The sequence below is a fragment of the Sorex araneus genome, chromosome X (assembly GCF_027595985.1).
Source record: "Sorex araneus isolate mSorAra2 chromosome X, mSorAra2.pri, whole genome shotgun sequence".
Lineage (NCBI taxonomy): Eukaryota > Metazoa > Chordata > Mammalia > Eulipotyphla > Soricidae > Sorex > Sorex araneus.
This window is the reverse complement of record NC_073313.1, coordinates 316,633,444-316,654,246: the sequence shown is the minus strand read 5'-3', so window position 1 is coordinate 316,654,246 and position 20,803 is coordinate 316,633,444. Positions and strand designations below refer to the sequence as shown.

Below are 20,803 nucleotides of genomic sequence, written 5' to 3'. Positions count from 1 at the left end.
CCAAAACTGTTGTACAGTCATGATCCGTTTTCAGACTGTGCAAATTGCCCCAGGGCAAACCAGGTTGTGTTGCAAGATTTAGAGAGAATGTCTGCCAGGTGGTGGCGGACAGGAGGACCTACTCACTCAGGGTCAGATGGTGATTGGAGAAAAGCAGGATTAGAACTCCATCCTCTCTCCACCCATCTCTGAATGGGAAGAACTTCTGTGTGCTGAGTCAGGAGACACTACAGAACCATCTGCTGGAGCAGCTGGACCCTCGCCACTAGTGTAACCCATCCCACTCATGCCAGTCTTGGCTTTCCTAGGCCTTCTTCTTGAGACTGATGAAGAAAGGGGACATACTGGTGAGAACGTTCTATATCAAAAAGTTCAGAAACTCCAAGTGCTGGAAATAGAACTGCTATTCACTGCTCTTTTGGAGAACTGCTGGTGGATTCAGTCTCTTTGGAAAATGTTTTGTCAACGTCTAAAAAATTTGGTAATAGTTGCCATATGGCCCTGTGATTCCAGTCATGGGCCTCTATTCCTAGGACACAAAGCATGAATCCAAAACACATGAATATGTATTTTCATTGCAGCCTATTTACAGAGTCAAGATAGGGAAACAACCCAAGTCTCCAACAACAGATGAGTGGATAAAGAAATTGTGTTACATATGCACAGTGGCTTACCACTCAGCTATGAGAAAAGATGAATATTTTCATTTTGCTGCAATTTGAATGCAAATGGAGAGAAACATGCTAAGTGAAGAGAGTTAGAAAGAAAAAGACAAACACTAGATGGTCTGCTCATATGCAGAGTGGAAGGAAACAAAGGAAGGGATTTGGCAGTCCCCAGTGTAAACAAAGCCTGAGCTAAGTCCGAAAGAACTATGGTCTGAGAATGCTAAGGTGATGGGGGAAGGGACCATGGGATAATGGTAAAGCAATCTTGGGATTCTGGCTGTAGGCATGTGTAAGCAGCACTGTGTAGCACTTTGTATTGTGAGTATAAAACAATAATATTGGCACTATGGTTAAAAAATTGCTTGCATAATATAACTCTGGCTAGTAAAATATGACAAAAAGTAGGGCTTTGGGATATATCCTCTTCAACAAGAAAATGTATCCTGAAGAAGTGGTATCTTCTGCTGCATTTTATCATGCATTGGTGGGTGTGATACCTGGAACTGGGCAGCCCTCTTGTCATCATAAGGGAAGCTGGTGTAAGAACTGAGCTGGCACACTGAAGAGGGCAGCATAGGAAGATGAAAGGAAACTGGGTCTCTGTATATGTCACTGCAGCACTAACCAGCCCTGAGGCTGTTCTACCTGGGGGTTCCTTTATTATTTTGGGTTGTTTTTGTTTGTTTGTTGCTTTTTGGTCACACTGGGGTTACTCCTGGCTTTGCACTCAAGAATTACTCCTGGCGGTGCATGGGGGACCAAATGGACCAAATGGGATGCTGGGATTCGAACCCGGGTCGGCTGTACGCAAGGCAAACACCCTACCTGCTGTACTATCAATCCAGCCCTGGGGGCTCCTTTGTATGGGAAACTATCTTATTTTTTAATCCCTTTTGAGTTAGGTCTCCTCTTCTTGGCAGCTGGAAGCACTCTAATCCATGCACTTGCTTCTTGCTTGATTTTCCACTCCAGAGGCAGGTGGAGACCAGCACTAAATAAACCACCTGGGGTAAAAGTGAGATTACATGTCCTTCACCCACGAAGCTGGAGAGTGGCTGTGCAGCTGACTGTTCATTACAGGACATTACCCTTCAAGCCATAAGGAAGCCAAGAGCTTTGTTCAAAACCCTAGGCATTAGGGAGAAGTGGTTTGGAGAGACGGGTTATAGGGCCCTCATAAAGGAAAGTCATTCCTGATCCTTGGAACCCTCTTGAACTTCTGGCCATAATCCTCTTCAGCCCAGTGTTGCTTCTCGGGTCCCCAGAGTCAACGTTGACGTCACCCAACAACAGCTCTTGGGCCCAATAGGGTGGAGAGAGGCTGATGGTTGCATGCCAGAGAATCCCCCAGACTCTCAGGCTGGCCCAGAAACATTTTGTGTAAAGAGAGCAGCTCTGTGTCCTCAGCTCGCCTAGTACTGAATGAATACGGACAGCTAAGTACTTTTCTGGCAACCGATTATATAGATTTGTTTCCACTTGAATTCTCTCTTGCGACCCAGGACTCTAAAAGGGCCCTCCGTCCAGCCATTTGTATTGAGAACACTGAGCATGTTGGTGTCTCTGCTCTCTGGGAAAGGGCTTCTTTGGCAGGGAGAAGGTCTTCGAAGGAGGCACTCCTTTCCTTGGCATTTTCTTTCTAGGAGGAAATGCGGAGGGCCTGAATAAGACTATTCCCTCAGACCACCCACAATTAGCAACAAGTGGAGCCTGTGAATTGCTGAGTTGATCATGTTATTCCCCCCGCCCAGAAAATTCCATAATTCCTGGAACACCAAACTCAAGCTGAAAAGCAAGCAAAGGTTCTGCAGTTCCAGTTTACGCTGAGGCACATTTACCTACACCATTCTCTATGCCAGAATCCTTTAACTGTTCCCGGATGGTTCTGTGACCTTGGGGTGACCATCAGAGTCATTGAGACTAACTTAAGCATGGGCAATTGACACTTTCTGGGTCAAACTGGGTCAGACTTGGGATTTTACTGGAACTTCCAGAAATGGGCAACCATACTGCTAGGTCCGTGAGTCGAAGCATATACTGCAGTCATTACTGGGGAGTGGCTTGGTCACTCAAAGGGGCCAGCCTAAGAATGTAAATCACCCAGAGTGGAAAAGGATTATAAGGGATAATTGCCTGATAAAGACCCCAGTCCACTGATGCCTGAAACCCATCCTGAACTGTCAGTCTCTGTCTGAGTCAGTAAATTCCTGTTTAAGAAACAACCGTTGCAGCTGAGTTTTCTGTTCTTCACAAATAGAAGTCATACATGAATAATGTAAAGGTGTAGTCCCTAGCAGGCAGAAGGAATCTCTTCTTTGCACTCCACATGCTACTCCTTAAGCACTAACCACTTCACTAGCATCCACTTGCTTTCTCGGCTAGTGGATGTCCTACCTGTCAGCCCAGCAGTATGGACTTGAAGGTTCGGTGCTTGGTACGGCCAGGGCCACACCTGATGGTGCTTAGTGGGATATGAGGTGCTAGGAATCAAGCTCAGATGCTTACAGCCTAGCATTCTAGGCTTGTGCTCTACCACCTGAGCTATCTCCCTAGTGCTCTTGTTTGATTTCTTCTCTTTTTATCTCTGCACCTCACTTTCACCCATTTTCACCCCCATTCTCTGTACAGGCATGATGCTAGTGTATTATTGCCCCATTGTATATATCGTCCCAGAGCTCTTGCATTATGGGTATTGTCTTTATGTGTTTTTCTCTCTGAATATGGAAGTGTTTTTGTTCTTATATTGTCTCTTAGTTTCTTGATTTTTGTGCTGTTTCTCCCTTTAAAAATTCAGCACTGGGTCTGGAGAGATAGTATAATGATTAAATTATACTATCATTATTATACTATTAAATTATACTAATTCCTTGTACTCAGTCCAGCCAGTGTTTGAACCCCTGGCACCATATATAGTCCCCAGAGCCCTGCGAGGAATGATACCTGAATGCAGAGTCAGGAGTAAGACCCAAGCTTTGCCAGGTATGACCCCAAAACACTAAATAAAACAAAACAAACAAAACCCAACTCAGTATTGTTTTCAGATCTATTCATCTGCTGCATGGGAGTTAGTCACTCCTCCATCTACCTACTCTTCCCTAGCATGAATAATTCCACTTTTCTTTCCAGTCTTCCTGAGATGGACACTAGGATGCCACAAACCACTCTTGCCTCCCACTACACCACAAAGAATTGTGTGGACATCATGATCCATGTTTTTGATGAGCCTGTGTCAATTTCTTTTATGCCTATACCTGGAAAATGGTATTGTGGGGCTACAGGGCTGTGTACTCTCTGCAATAGTCTCGCCTTCCCACTAGCCCTTACAGTATTCTTTTTAGACCTTGTTTAACTAAAACAAATGCCTTCAGCTGTTTTTTGTTCTGGATGTTTTTATCCCTCTATCTAATCTGAGTGATAGTGATGCAGGGTACAGAACCCTGGATTGCAGGTTCATTTCATTCAGTACTTTGAACATATAATTCCATTTCCTTCTTGCTTGTAGAGTTTCCTTTGAGAAATATAATGTGAATTTTATATTGTTTCCCTTGTATTTGAGATTTTGCTTCTCCCTTGCCACTTTAAGTAGTCTCTCTCTTTGGTTCTTGCCATTTTTATTACACTGCATCTTTGTGTTGTTCTGTTTATTTTGTCTAATATTTTGTCTAAAAGAAAGTGCAACCCATTTTCTTTTGGTTCACGTTAATTTGAGTTGGAATCAGTGGAAAGGAAAGGCATCCTAATGGACATAGATTCCAGGTCCAGCATTTAACCCTTGCTACTACATACTTATCCATTATTATGAGATTCTTTTACTTTTATATTTGGTCAGACCTGGTAGGACTCAGAGATCCCTAGTAGGGAGCTCAGAGAACCATATGTGGTGCTGTGAATCAATCCTAATTCAGCCCTGTAGAAGGGGGATTATATGCAGTACTGGGGATAGAACTGAGGCTATGGGCCCCAATTGAGAGTATAGTGGGTAAGGTAACCAGAGAAACAATATTCCAGAGAAAGAATAACCAGTACAGGCCTCTTCTCTGGGTCACGTACAGCATGAAGGGCCGCCACACTGGGGGAATACCAGCCTACAACCAGAGGCCTTCCTTGGCTCCTCTGGGCTCAGGGAGTCAGTTACCTGTGTCAGGTCATTCTGGGTAATGAAGTCTGGCCTGAGCCAAATGTGGGGCTCCTGAAATCTCATCCATTTTTAGTGGGACCAAACCCAAATGAGTTTCTATTTTTCTCCCAAGATTGAGTCAGCTGGATCAGCTTGCACAATAGCTGACCTTACAGGTCTTGCTTATTGCATTGCAGTTTCATAAAACATTGCATATTTTCTGCACATTATTTGAAGAACACACTGAATCCTCCTTAACCAGTGCTTAGAAAGAAAATCACTTCTTATACATGGACTTCTCAGATCCAAATTGCATCAAACATACCAAGATATTTGTTTCAAAGAAGCAATATCACTGAGGACAAAACTCTTGTTAGCTGGCTGATAGGCCCTCTGCTCTTGCTTTCCATACAAACACTCCTGAAGCATCTGTAGGGACCCCCTTTTCAGCATTAAATCTGGGGGACCTATGGAAACCTGGGAAACTTTACTGCCTTTACAGGTGGTGTTCCCAGAACAAATGGGAAGTAAACTCAAGTTTTTTTCTTTTTTTTTTAGGAGGCAATATACAAGATAATGGTATTTTACTTTTTCAGCTTCAGAATCTGAGTCTGGTTGTGGTTCAGGAAACCTGATATAAAAGAAAGGCATCCTGGGGTATAATACAGATTCTGCAAATATTAGAAGGAATCCATTAATGTGAGTGGATCTGGGCAGATAGAGCCTGGCTAGGGTATACACAAAGTGGCACAAAAATTGGGGAGTCAAGTACACCTGAATGGAAGGGTGAGGACAGTGTCCTAAGGGGTGGTGAGTCCAAGGGAAAGATGTGAACCAGTTTTCTGCTATAGGCTAGTCAGTCTCAGAAGTGTCTTGGCTTATTTGTGCCACATGTCCTGAAACTGGAATTCTCCTATATGTGGAGAGAGCATCATCCCATGGTGTGGGGGTAGGGGAGGGCAGCAATAGAGCAGTCAGAGGCTGGAGACATAGTACAGTGGTACAGGACTGTCTTGCATGTGGCCAACCTGGTTTTGGTTGCCAGCACCCCAAGTCCCACCAGGAATGATCCTTGAGCACAGAGTTGGCTATAAACTCCCAAATCAATCAAACAAACAAAAAATTAACAAAAAGCAGCAACTCATTTCTAGGAAAGGTGACTACCATTTGCTAATCCTCTACTGAGTGCTGGAAACACAGTCAAATGACAAATGAATGGGACTGGAGAGACAGTTACAGGGGTTAAGGCACTTGCAAACCTGTGCCTTAACAGCAAACCCTGATTCAACCATGTAGGTTCCTGGGATCAACACTAGGAGTGATTCCTGATCACGGAGTCAAATGTGGCCCCAAATCCTTTCTCACCCCACCTCCTAAAGCTGAGTGAACCATTAAGAGCTACCTTCAGCTGGCTCTCAGGTCTGATACAAGACTTGGCTGTGAGTGAAATAGCAGAGGGACAGTGGGCCCCTGGGGCTGCAGCACCTCCTCCACAATGCTCTAGAGTAGCGCATCTCAACAGCATGACCAGGACATTCCAGGGGTGTAGCGATCTAAATGGAGGGAGCATGAAGTGAGGAGCGGGTGGGCAACGGAGTAGGAAAGGGGACTCAGGAAAGAAAAAGGTTGAGATCTGGAGTCTCGCATCTTAAACTGTGGGTGTGACCCCACATGTGGTGGTATAGCTGTTGTGTTGTCTTAAGATAAACTCTTTATTTATTTATTTATTATCAGTAAATGAGTCTATATACCTGTTTCATTAGGAACATACCCGAGGGGTCACACAGACAAGACATTTCTCGGGCAAAAAGGGGCTGTGGGTGGAAACAGTTTGAGAAGCCCCAGTCTTGAGCTTAGCTTCTCGCCTTCTAACAGGAAACAGAACCAGGGAGAGCAGGTTTTTTTTTTCGTTTTGGGTCACACCTGGTGATGCACAGGGGTTACTCCTGGCTCATGCACTCAGGAATTACTCCTGCCGGTGCTTGGGATGCTGGGAATTGAACCTGGGTTGGCCGCGTGCAAGGCAAACCGCCCTACCCGCTGTGCTATCGCTCCAGCCCCAGAAATTTTTTTTTTTTTTTGCTTTTTGGGTCACACCCAGCGATGCTCAGGGGTTACTCCTGGCTTTGCACTCAGGAATCACTCCTGGCAGTGCTTGGGAGACTATATGGGATGCTGGGGATCGAACCCGGGTCGGCCGTGTGCAAGGCAAAGGCTCTACCCGCTGTGCTATCGCTCCAGCCCCAGAATTTGCTTTTCTTGACGCTGGAAGTCCTCAAGTCAGAATTCCGTAGCGTCCGAACCCCTTCTTGACAGCAAGTCTACTTGCAACAAAGTTTTTCATTAGTATTTGTCTCATAGACCTCCCCCACGGACCCCCTGACTCTGCCAGGCCCGCCCTGGAAGTTGCTCGGCGCTCAACCTACAGCCAGGTGCCCACCACGCAGCTCAAGGGGCGCCCTGCAAGTCACGTGACCCGCATCCCGCCTGCCACGAGGCGTGAGGCGGGCCTTCTGGCCTAGCGTGCATCCTAATTGGCTACTGAGGCTGCCTTTCCGGGCCGTGCGCGCCTTCCGGCCTTTCCTTCGGATCCTGTCGCTTTGGCGGGAGTCGGCGACGGCGGGTGTGAGGTGAGACCTGTGGGGCTTCTCCGGAGCGGGGTCCGGTCAGGCCAACTCTAGGGTTGCCCGTGGGCACCTCGCCACTCGGGTCACCGACTTGGCCCCTCTCCTGGGGATTTCTGGGGTGGGCCCGAACGCCGTCCAGGGGGGGAGTTCCAGGGCGTGAGGCCGCTCCGAGGAGCCCGCTGAGGGGCTAGCCGGCTTAGCTCCGGCCGCCTGTCACCCGAGACCCGGGACGGAAGCCCCGCTCTGCTCAGGGTAGCGGCGGGGTGGGCACCGGGAGGCTGGTGAGGACGCGCCTGCCTGGACGGCGCCCGTCCGAGGAGGCCCGCGTTAGGCTCCCTGACATTTCAGAAAGAAGGATGGGTGTGGGTGGTCGCCCTGGTCCAGGGGGGCCGCCCTGGCCACGACGTGCTGGCAGTCACGTGGGTGCCTGAGGGGCCGCCCCAGATGCCATGTCTCAGCCCTTATTTTATTTACTTTTAAACAATGACAGATGGAAAACCTATTTTTTTTAAAAAAAAAATTATAACGAGCCCCTTAAGTTTCAATGTTGGCATTCCGGGATCAAATTGGAGAATAGTTTGCATGTGAGTGGCGTTTGGCCTTTGCGTTGCCAGCTTGGCCCTCTACCCTAGCTTGGGGGCCCCTACAGATAGACGTACCCCTATGGCTGAGGAGGGACCGTACATGCAAGAAGGGAACCTTCCAGAACTGACCTCTGGACTGTAGGAGCCGAGCAGGGAATTGACTTACTTGGTGAACGGGAATTTAGCCCTCACCCTGTAATTTGCTCTGCTCCTTTTTAGGGTTCGGAGCACGGACGTTAGATTTTGGGAATGGGGTGATAGGAGGTTGGGGAGCAGAATTCCTCCTTGCAAAGCAGAGGGCAGCCAGGGTGTGGGAACTCCCTTAGGCCAGATGTCTGAGTGGTGTTGTGAGTCGCCAGTACTCTGGGTAGTTTGGAGGACCCGGCAGAGTGTGTGCCATGTAGGAATCACCATCTGGGTACTAATTGGCTCTCGGGTTCTAAAGTATCCACATTGCGGAGAGGCGGGATCATCCACAGGAATTCTGGAAGATGAAGTTGCAATCTGTCCGCTAGAACTTCCGGGGAGGGGGCGTGCAGCGGCCCTCTGGGTGTGCTGACTGCTGGGCAGATAGAGATGAGTAAGTGTTTTTTGTTTGCTTTTTGTTTCTGGGCCACTGTCTGTGTTCAGGACTTACTTCTGGCTCTGTGCTCAGGGATCACTCCTGGAGCGCGGAGGGGGATGGATATGGGGTGCCAGGGATTGAACCTGCTTTGCCAAGCAAGCACTATCTCTTCCGCCCTTGATTGCGCACTTGAAAATAAGAAGGGGAGAACTCAGCTCAAAAAGAGGCTCCTGGTGCAGCAAGCTTGGGCAGGGGACTCAGGAAGGGAGGAAAAGCCTCAAGGGGATTCAGGTATCATGGACTTAGATCTGTGGATAGAATGGTGGAATGGTGGGGGAGAAAGACTCCCATGTGCTCTGTGTATGGAAAGGATGAGGCTACTGTGAATAATTAGAATGGAGGGTGCTTTGGGGCCCAGTCTCTGGGCCAGGAGGGGTTCAGTGCTTTTTAATTTTAAGTTTTTATATTTTATGAATCACTGAACTGTTTATGATTAGTCAGTGCTTTTTTTTAATTGAATCATGGTGAGCTATAGTTACAAAATTTTCATGTTTGAGTTTTAGTCATACAGTGATCAAACGCTCATGTACATTTTCTACCAGTGTACATTTTCCACCACCAATGTCCCCAGTATCCGCCCCCCCCCCAACACATATCCTGCCCTTCCCCCTCCCTCCTTCTTGGTGCTTTTTAAAATAAAGGGCAGGTGTTTACTAGTACAGTGGAATATTGCTGTGGAAGGGAGGGTGCTAAGGAGATACCTGTGGGCTGTTCAGTAGATAGTGCATTGTAAGAATGACTTGGTTGTGTAAAATTCTGTCTTGTCAAAATCAGATGAAAATTGTTTGGGATTGGGTCTTCGTGGTTCTTCAGTGTGTTCTCAGCTGCCCCCCCACCTAGTACCTAGCCCATTCTTATGATGATTAATAGATAAAGGGTTTTCTTCCAGTATGCAGTAGAAAGAACATTAAGTAGGATTTGGTAGCCTCTGTCAATGGTTCTGTTCCTCTTCCCATGTCTTCTTCCTGCAAAGTCAGTTTTGTTCTTTTTTTTTTTTTTTTGCTTTTTGGGTCACACCTGGCGATGCACATGGGGTTATTCCTGGGTCTGCACTCAGGAATCACTGCTGGTGGTGCTCAGGGGACCATATGGGATGCTTGAAATCGAACCTAGGTCGGCCATGTGCAAGGCAAACGCCCTACCCGCTGTGCTATCGCTCCAGTCTTGTTCTTTACCTCTGCACAGAACGATTTGAGCTTTCAGTACAGTTCCCAACTATGCTGGAAGATGGCAGGTGGGGATTGTAGGCAAAATAATCTCCTTTCTGTTATCTGGAGGGAGCCCCTGATCTGATACACCATTGGTTCCTTAGAGGGGCAAGTTGTTTATATTTGCTGTTTTGATCTTCAAAACCAACTTCTAGTGTAGTTTCTCAGCGTTGCTGGCCTGAGTATTGTCTGTCCAGTGCTAGGGATATGAATTTGTGAGTCAACTCTGGAATCCCTAATTATGGTTCATGCTCTTGGACTCCTCTGTCTTCCCACCTCTCCCTAGGTTCTGCTGTAAAGACTGGAAACAGAGGTGACTAGTTCTCATTGCTTATAAGGCTTCCATGGACACCATGTTGGACTCCAGACTCAAAACCCAGCAGAGGAGCAGTCAGAGTGCCCAGGAGGTAATATGACTCACCCATTCCCAGAACACCCTCTCCTCTTTTACCGCCCCTCCTCTGCTCTCCTCCTTGAGCCTCCCTCCTGCTGCTAAGGACTCTTAGTCCTCTCATCTCTCCATGTGGTCCTTTTCCAGACCATGCTCTGGTCCTCAGGCTTTGGGATGAAACTGGAGGCTGTCACCCCATTTCTGGGAAAGTATCGCCCCTTTGTGGGTCGTTGCTGCCAGACCTGCACTCCCAAGAGCTGGGTGAGTGATGGAGGACCAGGATCCACCCTGAAAAGCAACTTCCTCTATGTCCTTTCAAGCTACACCTTCCCCTGCTAAGAGTGGAGGGAAGGAGGCATGAAAGAGCCCTGCCTTTGCACTAACAGTAATGTAGATGCACTGTATTGGTCGTATTGTTGATGTGGGGCTGTCTGCCACAGGTCTGGCTTCCAGGCCTCTGAGAGTTGGGTGGGAAAGTGCAAAAAGGTCTGAGATTAGGGTGTGACCACACATTTGAACTCTGACCAGTTGTTGTACAAATCCTGTTGTACAGCTTTGGAGACACTGCCTATTCACTGTTCCCCCAACACCCAGCACGTATTGAAGGCCTCTTGTACATGCATGCCTTGTGCAGGTACCAGTGGGACCACAGGGTTCTGATGGAGATCTAGGCTGTGTCTTCTCTGCTGTTGATGAAAGACCTTAGAGACTTTTAATCTGCTACTGTCCAAGAGAGTCTGTAGGGAATGCAGCCCTTCATTTTTTTTACCATGGAACGCTTCTCCTAACCAAGTTCCAGGATCTGAGGTTGGCCTTGTTTTGGGAAGTACTATAACATAAGCCACTCTCCTGATAGACTCCTTAGTCCTTCCGGGAAAAAGGAGACAGAGGAGATAGAGCACAGGATTTTCTTTTACTGGTTTGTAAGGCTCCCCACAAGACATGTTGTCACCGTTTCCTCTTGGGCAGGAGTCCCTCTTCCACAAAAGCATAATGGATCTGGGCTTCTGCAATGTGATCCTGGTAAAGGAGGAGAATACCAGGTAGGCATGGCTGGGCATTGGGTAGGGATTGGGCAGGGCCTTTGGGTGGGGGGTGGCTGGAGTAATTCTCTTCCTCTGATGAGAAAAAAGAAGGCTCTTAGCCTCTTCAGGAAGAGGCAGCATTAGAGCTCTTCTATGGATCTTTCTGCTGCCATCTATGGATTGCCTGCTGCTGTATGTGTAGTTTACCCCATTCAGCAGGGCTAGGGGTGGAGATAGGGCTTAGACAGGCGGGGGCTTCCTTTCCCGGCTCTTTGATAAGCCAGACCATGTGTTCCCAGACCATGGGGGTGAAAGAATCCTTTGAGCGCTCTGGTTGAGTATAGACCGCTGAAAGCTCTCTCCTTGCTCTGGGGGCTTTGTCCAGGTTTCGGGGCTGGCTGGTTCGGAGGCTTTGCTATTTCTTGTGGTCACTGGAGCAGCACATACCTCCTTGCCAAGATGACTCACGGAAGATCCTGGAAAGCTCTGGGTAAGGAGGCGGGGAGTAGAACTTGGGGCATTTTCTGTATCCTTGAAGGGATGACATGGATTCCAGGCAGGTATGGCTGGGCCTTATCTTTGCCTGGGGCCTTTGCTTAAAGGACAAGGGTGAGCTCCTGCAGACCTGCCTCAGCCTGACCACCACCCCCATATTACAGGATACAGAATGTCATCTCAGGGAGGGCTTCAGGAGGGGCTGGGGACGGCCAACTGCCCAGCTCTGTGAAGAAAGATGTGCAACATATCCTGGGTCACATTCAGGCCCCACGCAACTCCTTCCTGCTCAGGTAACTGCTGAGGGCATTTGTTCAGAGGCCAGAACCCCTGTTTTTTTGGAGAGAAAGTCGGCTGAGCTTGCGGAGATCAACTCCTCTCATTGGGAGCTAAATAGTACCCCTGATCTGAATCCTTTGAGATCTTGGAAGCACCAAGGAAGCCATATTCTTCCTTGGTGCTTGATATGAGTCATCCCTCACATCCAGCCCAGGTTCCCATCTATACACACCTGGGTATTGTTTCTCTTGGGGGGTAGATGTCTGGAGGAGGAGTCACTCCAGGAACCTTCAGTTGTGGCTCAGACTAATAGCCCCTCCATCCTTTCACTCTCCCCAGGCCAGACTCCTATAGAGAGATAAAGAGGTATAGTGGTTGCCTAATCTTAAGAATTCCCCATGCTCCTTCCTATATTCATACCAGCTACTCTCACTCACATTTGGCACACATCGGAGCTTTTTCTTGGATTCAGAGCACTGGTTCAATGAGTAAAGGGATGCACAAGTTAGAGAGAACAGATGCATGGTGGCAAGGATGGATTGGGCTAAAATAGAGAATACTGAAGGGACTTGTAAGGGAAAAAAGGGGAAAAGCGCTAGCTTCTGGGTCTAATAACAGGAATATAGTCTTACTAGAGGAGTAGCATGAGCCCCAGGAAAAGGTTGAATTTTTTTCAACAAGCTGCTATGGTTGGAAGTGGGCTAAGCGAGAGAGAATTGTCAGAGATGAATTTGAGAGGTTAAGGGATCAGATGTGCAGTTTCTGTGCTACACCTGGTGATGCTCAGGGCTTACTCCTGCTCTGCCTCAGGGATCACGTCAGGGCTTAAGGGACTGTATGGGGTGGTAGGGATTGAACTTGGATTGGCTGTGTGCAAGGCAAGGGCCCTACTGGTTGTACTGTCTCTCCAGACCCTGCGTTGATTTCTAAGTTAAAGCCAGTATAATTTTGTGTTACTGTTTTTTGGTGCCAGGGATCAAACTCAGTGCCTCACACATGCTAGTATTCTCCACAGAGCTACACTCCCAGCAGTCTCAGTGGAATGGTTTTAGACAGGGAATGATAGGATTGGTTGGGATCAAGAATAGAAAACTGAAGACTTCTGATTGATGGTGTTGCTGGTGGAAGGGAGGGGTGTGGGGAGGGAGAGAGGGAAAGAGAGGGAAGAGGTGGGAGAGAGAACATGGGCTTCTCTAGGAGTGGAGAGAGCCTCAGTACACATCTCAGTGTTAAAATATGAAGGTATGAAAGTATGCATCTCAAGAGGGGAGATGTGGGTGACACATGCTTGAGCACCACATACACTTAGCAGCAACACATGAGCACAGGCAGCTCATGGGCTTGGACAGCATATGTGCACGCACTTCTTTTGTTCAAGTTGGCTTTCATAGGGTTTTCCCAACCTGCCTCACATGGTTTTTTTTTTGCCTAGGTAAGAGTCTGTTGCTAGGGTGGTTGCCAAAGGGTAGAGTTGGGCACAGTGGATAGTCTTTTTTGAAATTCTTTTCCTGGTCTTTGTTCCTGTTTTTGGAGCTTTCCTGACCTTTGTTCCGGCCTATGGTGCTTCTATCCAGAGGGATTGGGCCTTTTCTGGGTCAGTCCTGGTGCCAGGTGAAGGTTTTATCAGACCTTAGTTCCTGTGCTCACAAGATGGGTTTTTAGCAACCTTAGGGCTAGTTGGTTTTATTACTTCCCAAGAATTCAGTGCCATGGTGGGGGTGGGGATGAGGCAAGGGGGTTTTCCTTTTCTGCTGCCTGCCTGCTTCAATGGTTAGGTGGGAGGTGGTGGTAACAGTAGAAGCTGGAAGATAGATTGAGTTATATGAAGGTATATTCCTCCCTTATGGATTGGACTGCAGGGGTTAGAGAAGCATGATGAAAGGTATGAGAGAACTCAGGAGACCAGGTTTCTGCAAAGAATCCAGTGGTATTGACAGAAGGAGCAAACTTGAGAGGAGTGACTTGGGCTCACATAGGATGTTTTGATCATAAGGTTGCATGTATCTTCATGCTGGTAAAGAGAATGAGGCAAGTTGCTTATGAGTCTGGAGCTCAGAGAGAGATTTGGGTCAGGGACATAGATAATTTGCAGAGTTTTAGCAAATAAATTATGTTTAAAACCTGGGGATGAGTGAGTTAGCGAGAGAAAGAGTTGCACAGAGCTGTGCATATGGGGCTCAGTACTCTTGAAAGAGGCCACCTAAGCAAGACAGGAAATGAGGTTATTGGTGACCTTGACCAGTTGTCCAGTAATAGTTTTTTTACTGTTTAGACGACTGTCAGTTCCTTGATCTAACCACCTTATACCAGTCCCTCCTGCCTTTCATGGCTTAACTTTAGTTCTTGTAATAATAATGCCTTGAAGGAGGGACTGGGCACAGCCCACTTCTGTTTGACCATGGATACCTACCTTCTGTATATATACATAGCAGCAGGACCACTAGTAAAAAACCACACGGATGAACAGCTGGTTTCTTTTATGAGTGAAATTTTCAAAGGGGTGCATAGCTCTTCAAGGCTTACATCTCAGACTTACCACTGTTAGCCGCTGCTCCATCCACGCTTCATGGGGAAATAGGAGCTGTAAGGAGCATAGCCATCATACCTGTGCACCACATCTATATGCTTTATGCATCTGTATAAGAACTACTATCACTAAAGCTGGTGTTCCATCGGGCCTCAGGACACTGTCCCTTCAGCTATCCCCTCTCAAGTTAACTTTAGAGTTAACATTAACTCCCCATTTATTTTACTTCTGCCAACAGCTTGCCTGTGGGAAAAGACCTTTCCAGGTGATTGTGGAGAGTCTTGATCTGTGATCTCCTTTGGGGTAAATGGAGATAGGATGCTATGAAGCCCACCATGAGATCACAGGCATAGCATGAGTGTCAGACCCACTTTCCATCTCAGCACCACCACTACTTCTCAGCTTTCTCTTACTCAGCTTCTGTCATGTCCGAGCCATACTTCTTTTTGGTCAAGTGGGGATCCTAAGTTCTGCCTTTGTGGATCACTGGCTGGACATCGATATCACTCCACAGGCTCTTCAGCTGGGCGCTGCTGCGATTCCTGAACTGCCTCTTCCTGAATGTGCAGCTCCACAAGGGTCAGATGAAGATGGTCCACAAGGCTGTACAGGGGGTGAGGCCCGCTTTCCATTTGGGATTGGATAGGAGGGGGCCAGGGGACAGAGCTTGGGTCAAGCCCTGAAATCGGCACCATCCCTCTCAGCTGATGGGAAAAATCCACTGCTCTGTGACGACCTTCTCTTACTGTCTCACGGTCCTGCTCCCTCAGGACTTCCTTTAACGTCTTTTCATCATGGTCTTAACAAACATTACATTAGTGCATTACCTTAAATTGTTAGAGCTGCTGTCCTTTTGGGAAATTTGCCCACAGGAAGAACTGCTAAGCTGAGCCCCCCTCCCTCTGGGGCTGCCCTGGATCTGGAGGCAGTTTCAGTCTTGAGAGAGGGGGATTGACACTTGCCTCTGGCTCTCCCTGGGGCAGGGCTCCCCGCTTGTCCTCCTCTGTACCCACAAGTCACTCTTGGATGGGATTCTGCTGCCCTTCGTGCTGCTCTCTCAGGGCCTTGGTGTACTCCGTGTTGCTTGGGACCCCCGCATCTGCTCCCCCACACTCAGGTAAAGTCTTGTGCCTCTACACAGTCATTAGAGAAATCCTCAGGCAGGGCAGGGTGTGGGGAGGTACATGGAGCTGTGTTGGCAGAAGCTCCCAGCTTTCTTCTGACCTTTCTGCTCTCCACCTCTGTCAGCCACCTGTGGAACTCATGGAGGGTCAGCAATGGGCCTTAGGGCTGTGCATGGCCTAAGTGTTCATGCAGGCCCTGGATGACCATAGCTGGGCAAAGCTCTCAATAACCCACTTAGTCCTATCTCCTGAGTCCCATTTTCTCACCAGTTTTTGCCCTGTGCCCAACAGATCTCTGCTGAGGAAGCTCGGGGGGCTCTTCTTGCCCCCAGAGACCAACTTCTCTCTTGACAGCCCTGAGGGGGTCCTCGCAAGGGCTGTGGTCCATGCAGTAAGTGCCGTGGTGCTTGTATATGGACCAGGATGAGGGTAGAGGGACCTGTATCTATTCTAGCATTGACATCTGCTACCCCTTCTCTTTCCCAGGCTGTGGAGCAGCTGCTGGTCAGTGGGCAGCCCTTGCTCATCTTCTTGGAGGAGCCCCCTGGGGTCCAGGGTCCACGGATGTCAGCCCTGGGCCAGGCCTGGTTAGGGTCAGTAGTACAGGCTGTCCAGGTGGGCATTGTCTCTGATGCTACACTGGTGCCAATGGCCATCACCTATGACCTGGTTCCAGATGCACTTCATAATGCGTACCATGTGAGTCCCTCAGGGACCTCAGGGACCCAAATGAATAGTCTTCAGAGAGGAGTTGTAATATCGTGTCCTATGGTCAAGTTCTCTTTGGGACTGGGTGGTGAGAGGCAAAAAGGAACCCTCTATGATCATCGCTCTGTTAAGACTGGTACCACTAGTTTCATCGTCAAAAGACCCGGTGGTTTTTCTCATGGGTGAAAAACTTCTGTGTCAAGGTCAGGCACCAGTTTGGACCTGAGATAGATTTTGGGCAGAAATTAGTGCCCTGGGCATGCGGGCTCACTCAGCACTTCCTCCCTGCAGACCTCGGCTCCTCTGGGGCTATGGACAGGAGCTCTGGCTGTCTTGCGGAGCCTGCGAGGCTGGAGTTGCAGCCGCCGGGCCTGCGTCCGTGTGCACCTGGCCCAGCCCTTCTCCCTGCAGGTATGGAACCTTTGGTGCAAGGCTGAAATATCTAAGGTCTTCCCTGGAGCTTCTGGTTCTTTGGCTGTAAAAACCCCTGTGGATAGGGCACTCAGCAGACCTGGGTTCTATCCTTGGAACTCTTTATGGTCCCTGGATTCCCATCAGGAGTGATCCCTGAGCCCAAAGACAAGAGTAAGTCAAGAGCAATGATGGGAATGCTCCCTCCCCGCAAAAAAAAAAAAAAAAGAAACCTCTTCAGAGATAGCCTTGGAGACATGGAGAAAGAGCAGGTAAGCACGTTTCCCACGGAGCATGCAGACAGTGTGAAGCCTTTGTCTTGAGCAGGAGTACACCATCAACGCCAGAAGTTGCTGGGGCAGCAGGCAGACCTTGGAGCAGCTGCTGCAGCCCATTGTGCTGGGCAAATGGTAGGCATGGGGATGTGTGTGGGTGTTGGGGCAAGGCAAGCAGCCCTTTGGCTACAGCTATTAGCCTCCCATACACAAACATCACTAGCTCTAGCTTCCCTACACCACAGATCCATGGTTCATACAGGATAGTGCCAAGCACAACCTTCCCCCAATTACCTGTAATCGGAGAATCTTGAGTATGGGGTATTGCACCCAGGGTTCCAGGAGCACTCCCTGCCATTAGATGGGGAAGGGGTAACACATTGAGATAGCACTGGGCTCCCCAATAACTGATTTTAGGTTTAATCCCTACTGCCTGTCTATTTGCCTCTATCCCAGTACTGTCGTGCCAGACACGGAGAAAGAGCAGGAATGGACCCCAGTAATGGGGCCCCTTTTAGCACTCAAGGAAGAAGACCAGCTACTTGTTAGGAGGCTGAGCCGTCACGTCCTGAATGGTGAGCTAAAATACGGCTGAGCCTTCTGGGCAGGTTCCTGAGCAGCCCCTTCTCTTCTGGAGCTTCTCTCTCCTCAGCAGGACCCTCCATTCTGAGTGTTTCTGCACCTGAAACCCCTCAATAGAGCCATGGGAAGGAGCAATGAACAGGGATGGTGCCTTGCCATGCCACCTAGCCAGGTTTCACTCGCTGCAGCTCACCTCTCTTGAGCCTGATCATCTTAGCTGTTTATGGGATGCGATGACCAAAGAGAACCTTGCACAGAGGACTTGACAGTACCTGCACAGAGCAGACTCATACCACAATTACCATTATTATTCTCTTAAGTGCTCCTCTGTAGCAGAGGAGCCTTGGGGGTTGGTGGGTGGGCCTGAGGACCAGGGGAGGTCCCTGAGCCTCCCCAGCTGGCTCTCAGCATGTTACTTGATAAAATGCCAATTCTCCACTAGGGTGGCACTCAAGGACCAGCCTGTGTCCTCCTTCCATCGGGTGGATTTGTGGAGGCAGTGGGGTAGAGGGGTGATGGTGGCTGCTGCCAGGGAGACTGGAGAGGAGTGTGCTTGGCTGCAAAGATTTATGAAGGTGGAGGGGGACCGGGCTGGGGAGTCTGAACAGCATCCTTCTTCCCTGGTGCCAGCCAGCGTGGCCAGCTCGGCAGTGATGAGCACAGCCATCATGGCAACACTGCTGCTGTTTAAGCACCCCAAGGTAGGCAGGCACGGTGTGGCAGGGGCCTGAGAGACGGGTGGTCCTCCTGCTCAGCCCCCTGCACTCCCCCCCACCAGGGCGTGTTCCTGTCCCAGCTCCTAGGGGAGTTCTCCTGGCTGACGGAAGAGACACTGCTGCGTGGCTTTGACGTGGGCTTCTCAGGGCAGCTGCGGTGCCTGGTGCAGCACACACTGAGCCTGCTACGGGCGCATGTTGCCCTGCTGCGAGTCCATCAGGGGGACTTGCTGGTGGTTCCACGGCCTGGCCTAGGTCGCACACACCTTGCACACCTGAGTGCTGAGCTGCTGCCTGCCTTCCTGAGTGAGGCGGTGGGTGGTGAGTGCCCATGGCTAGGGTGGGTGGGAGGTATCTGGGATGTGGGGAGCTGTGTCTTTCTCACAGGTCCCTTCCCCAGCTTGTGCGGTCCGAGGGCTGCTGGCAGGCAGAGTGCCGCCGGAGGGGCCCTGGGAGCTGCAGGGCATCGAGCTGCTGAGCCAGAACGAGCTGTATCGCCAGATCCTGTTGCTGCTACACTTGCTGCCACAGGACTTGCTGCTGTTGCAGGTCAGACCTCCCCTGCCAGCCCAGTACCCTCCTGAGCCAACACCCTCTTGTTGAGAGGAAGGACCCAGGCCTGCCTGGGCCTCATTCCTAAGACCTGTGGCAGTAGCTGTCTTGCCGCACCTCTGGCCAGGCTTCTGCCCTTCACCTGCTTCTTGAAGCCATATGGAAACTTCTCTCTCCTCAGCCCTGCCAGTCTTCCTACTGTTACTGCCAGGAGGTCCTAGACCGTCTCATCCAGTGTGGGCTCCTGATTGCTGAGGAGGTAGGCAGGGTAATCAGAGACCAAGCCCCTGTCAGGAGCCTGACCTCCTCTGGGCAGTGTGTATGCTGTGGGGTGAGTGTGGGTCCTGCTATTTTCTTACTTGGGATTTGGTGGAGCACATCTGCCCTGGGCCGGTGTGTATTCACTCTGAACTGACTGAACAGAATTCAAGTTGTTCTGCCGGTATCATGGTCTAGCATGTCCCTGGTTATCTTTGGGGCTCCCTAGATTTGCGTTTTCTACTTTTGCTTGATGGGCCTGATTTGTCTTGGCCAGCTTGACAGGGACTAATGGCTCCTGTAACCCCTAGACTCCAGGCTCCCGGCCAGCCTGTGACACAGGGCGGCAGCGTTTGAGTGCAAAGCTGCTATGGAAACCAAGTGGAGATTTTACTGACAGCGACAGCGATGACTTTGAAGAGGCCGAGGGCCGGTACTTCAGGGTGCGTTGGGAGAAGCCCGTGGGAAGGGGGTAGGCTGGAGGGGGCAGTGGGCCTGCCCTCACCGTGCCTGTCCCCTCCAGCTCAGTCAGCAGTCTCGCTGCCCCGACTTCTTCCTCTTCCTCTGCCGCCTGCTCAGCCCACTGCTCAAGGCCTTTGCATACGCTGCGGCCTTCCTCCATCAGGGGCAGCTGCCAGACACTGGTGAGGCCTGTACTGCTCTGGCCATCCTTGGGGAGAAACAGAGCTCAGGGCAAGAGTTGTGCCTGCACAGGGGATCCCAGGGCGGTGCCTTCTCTCTTGGCAGAATCGGGCTGTGTGGAGCAGCTGTTTGAGTTTCTGAAGGCCACTGCCCAGGAAGATGGGTTCTTTGGTGAGTTCCAGGCACTAGCCAGGCTCCAGGGAGGGCCTGCTGGTGGCTGCTGCCCCCTGTTGGGCAGTAACAGAGGTGACCCAACTCCAGGAATGAGGGCTGCAGACGTTACAGGGCCTTTGGCTCCAGTCTAAATGAGGAAAGGTGGTTCTTTCTGTCAACAAGAGGACATGAGAAGCCGCTGCCCAGTGGCTCCCTGCTCTCTCTAGAGCCTTCGCCTCTCTTCCCTTCAGAGTGTGCTGACCCAAACCTTGCCATGAGTGCTATCTGGACCTTCAGAGATCTGGGGGTGAGAGGGGCCCGTTTCACCATTGTCTTATCCCCCTGCCTCCCATCTCCAGCCCCACACCTCAATAGGGTTGCTCAGGCAAGCCCAGCAGTGCCCACCTGGGAATTGACCCAACATGTCCTGAGAATAGATGTGGGTGATACTCTGCTTAAATCCATTTGGTTTCCTGCCTCTTGTGCCATCCCAACCACTGGTTCCTCTACTCCTATGATCTGCGCGGATCACTTGTTCCCCCAATACTGAGTTCTCACTGCACTCCGCGAAGGGCAGTGTGCCCACAATAGTCCTTCCCTGTGGCCCAGGTGCTGCAGCAGATGCCAGGCCCTGCGGGCCCAGTACTCCACCTGTCCCCTACATTCACCAGCCGGGACAATCAGGACAAGCTGGAGCAGTTCATCCGGCAGTTCATTTGTAACTAGAGCTGTGGAGCAGCCTGTGCTCAAGACTCCTCAGCCCCAGAATACAGCTATGCCCCCGACTGAGAAGGCTGGGTGGATCCTTGAGGTTTGATCATCTTTTGTGGTCTCTG

At 49.9% G+C, this 20,803-nt stretch overlaps 1 protein-coding gene across 7 annotated transcripts; it reads left to right on the top strand.

Moving 5' to 3' along the window:
• Positions 1-10,173: 10,173 nt before the first annotated feature.
• GPAT2 (glycerol-3-phosphate acyltransferase 2, mitochondrial) lies at positions 10,174-20,732 on the top strand. Of its 7 annotated transcripts, none has more exons than XM_004609237.2 (21): positions 10,174-10,236; positions 10,368-10,481; positions 11,190-11,263; positions 11,631-11,735; positions 11,905-12,033; positions 15,061-15,160; positions 15,530-15,663; positions 15,962-16,061; positions 16,157-16,369; positions 16,670-16,789; positions 17,117-17,199; positions 17,521-17,639; positions 18,277-18,347; positions 18,443-18,683; positions 18,763-18,911; positions 19,096-19,173; positions 19,484-19,615; positions 19,696-19,816; positions 19,920-19,985; positions 20,219-20,274; positions 20,577-20,732. In XM_004609237.2, the coding sequence occupies exons 1-21, from the start codon at positions 10,174-10,176 to the stop codon at positions 20,691-20,693; spliced, it is 2,385 nt and encodes a 794-aa protein (XP_004609294.1). In that variant the 3' UTR covers positions 20,694-20,732. The 7 variants fall into 7 exon arrangements, with proteins under 7 accessions (XP_004609294.1, XP_054978563.1, XP_054978566.1 ...); XM_055122588.1 differs by having other exon boundaries at positions 18,425-18,683; XM_055122591.1 differs by lacking the exon at positions 16,157-16,369.
• Positions 20,733-20,803: the final 71 nt, after the last annotated feature.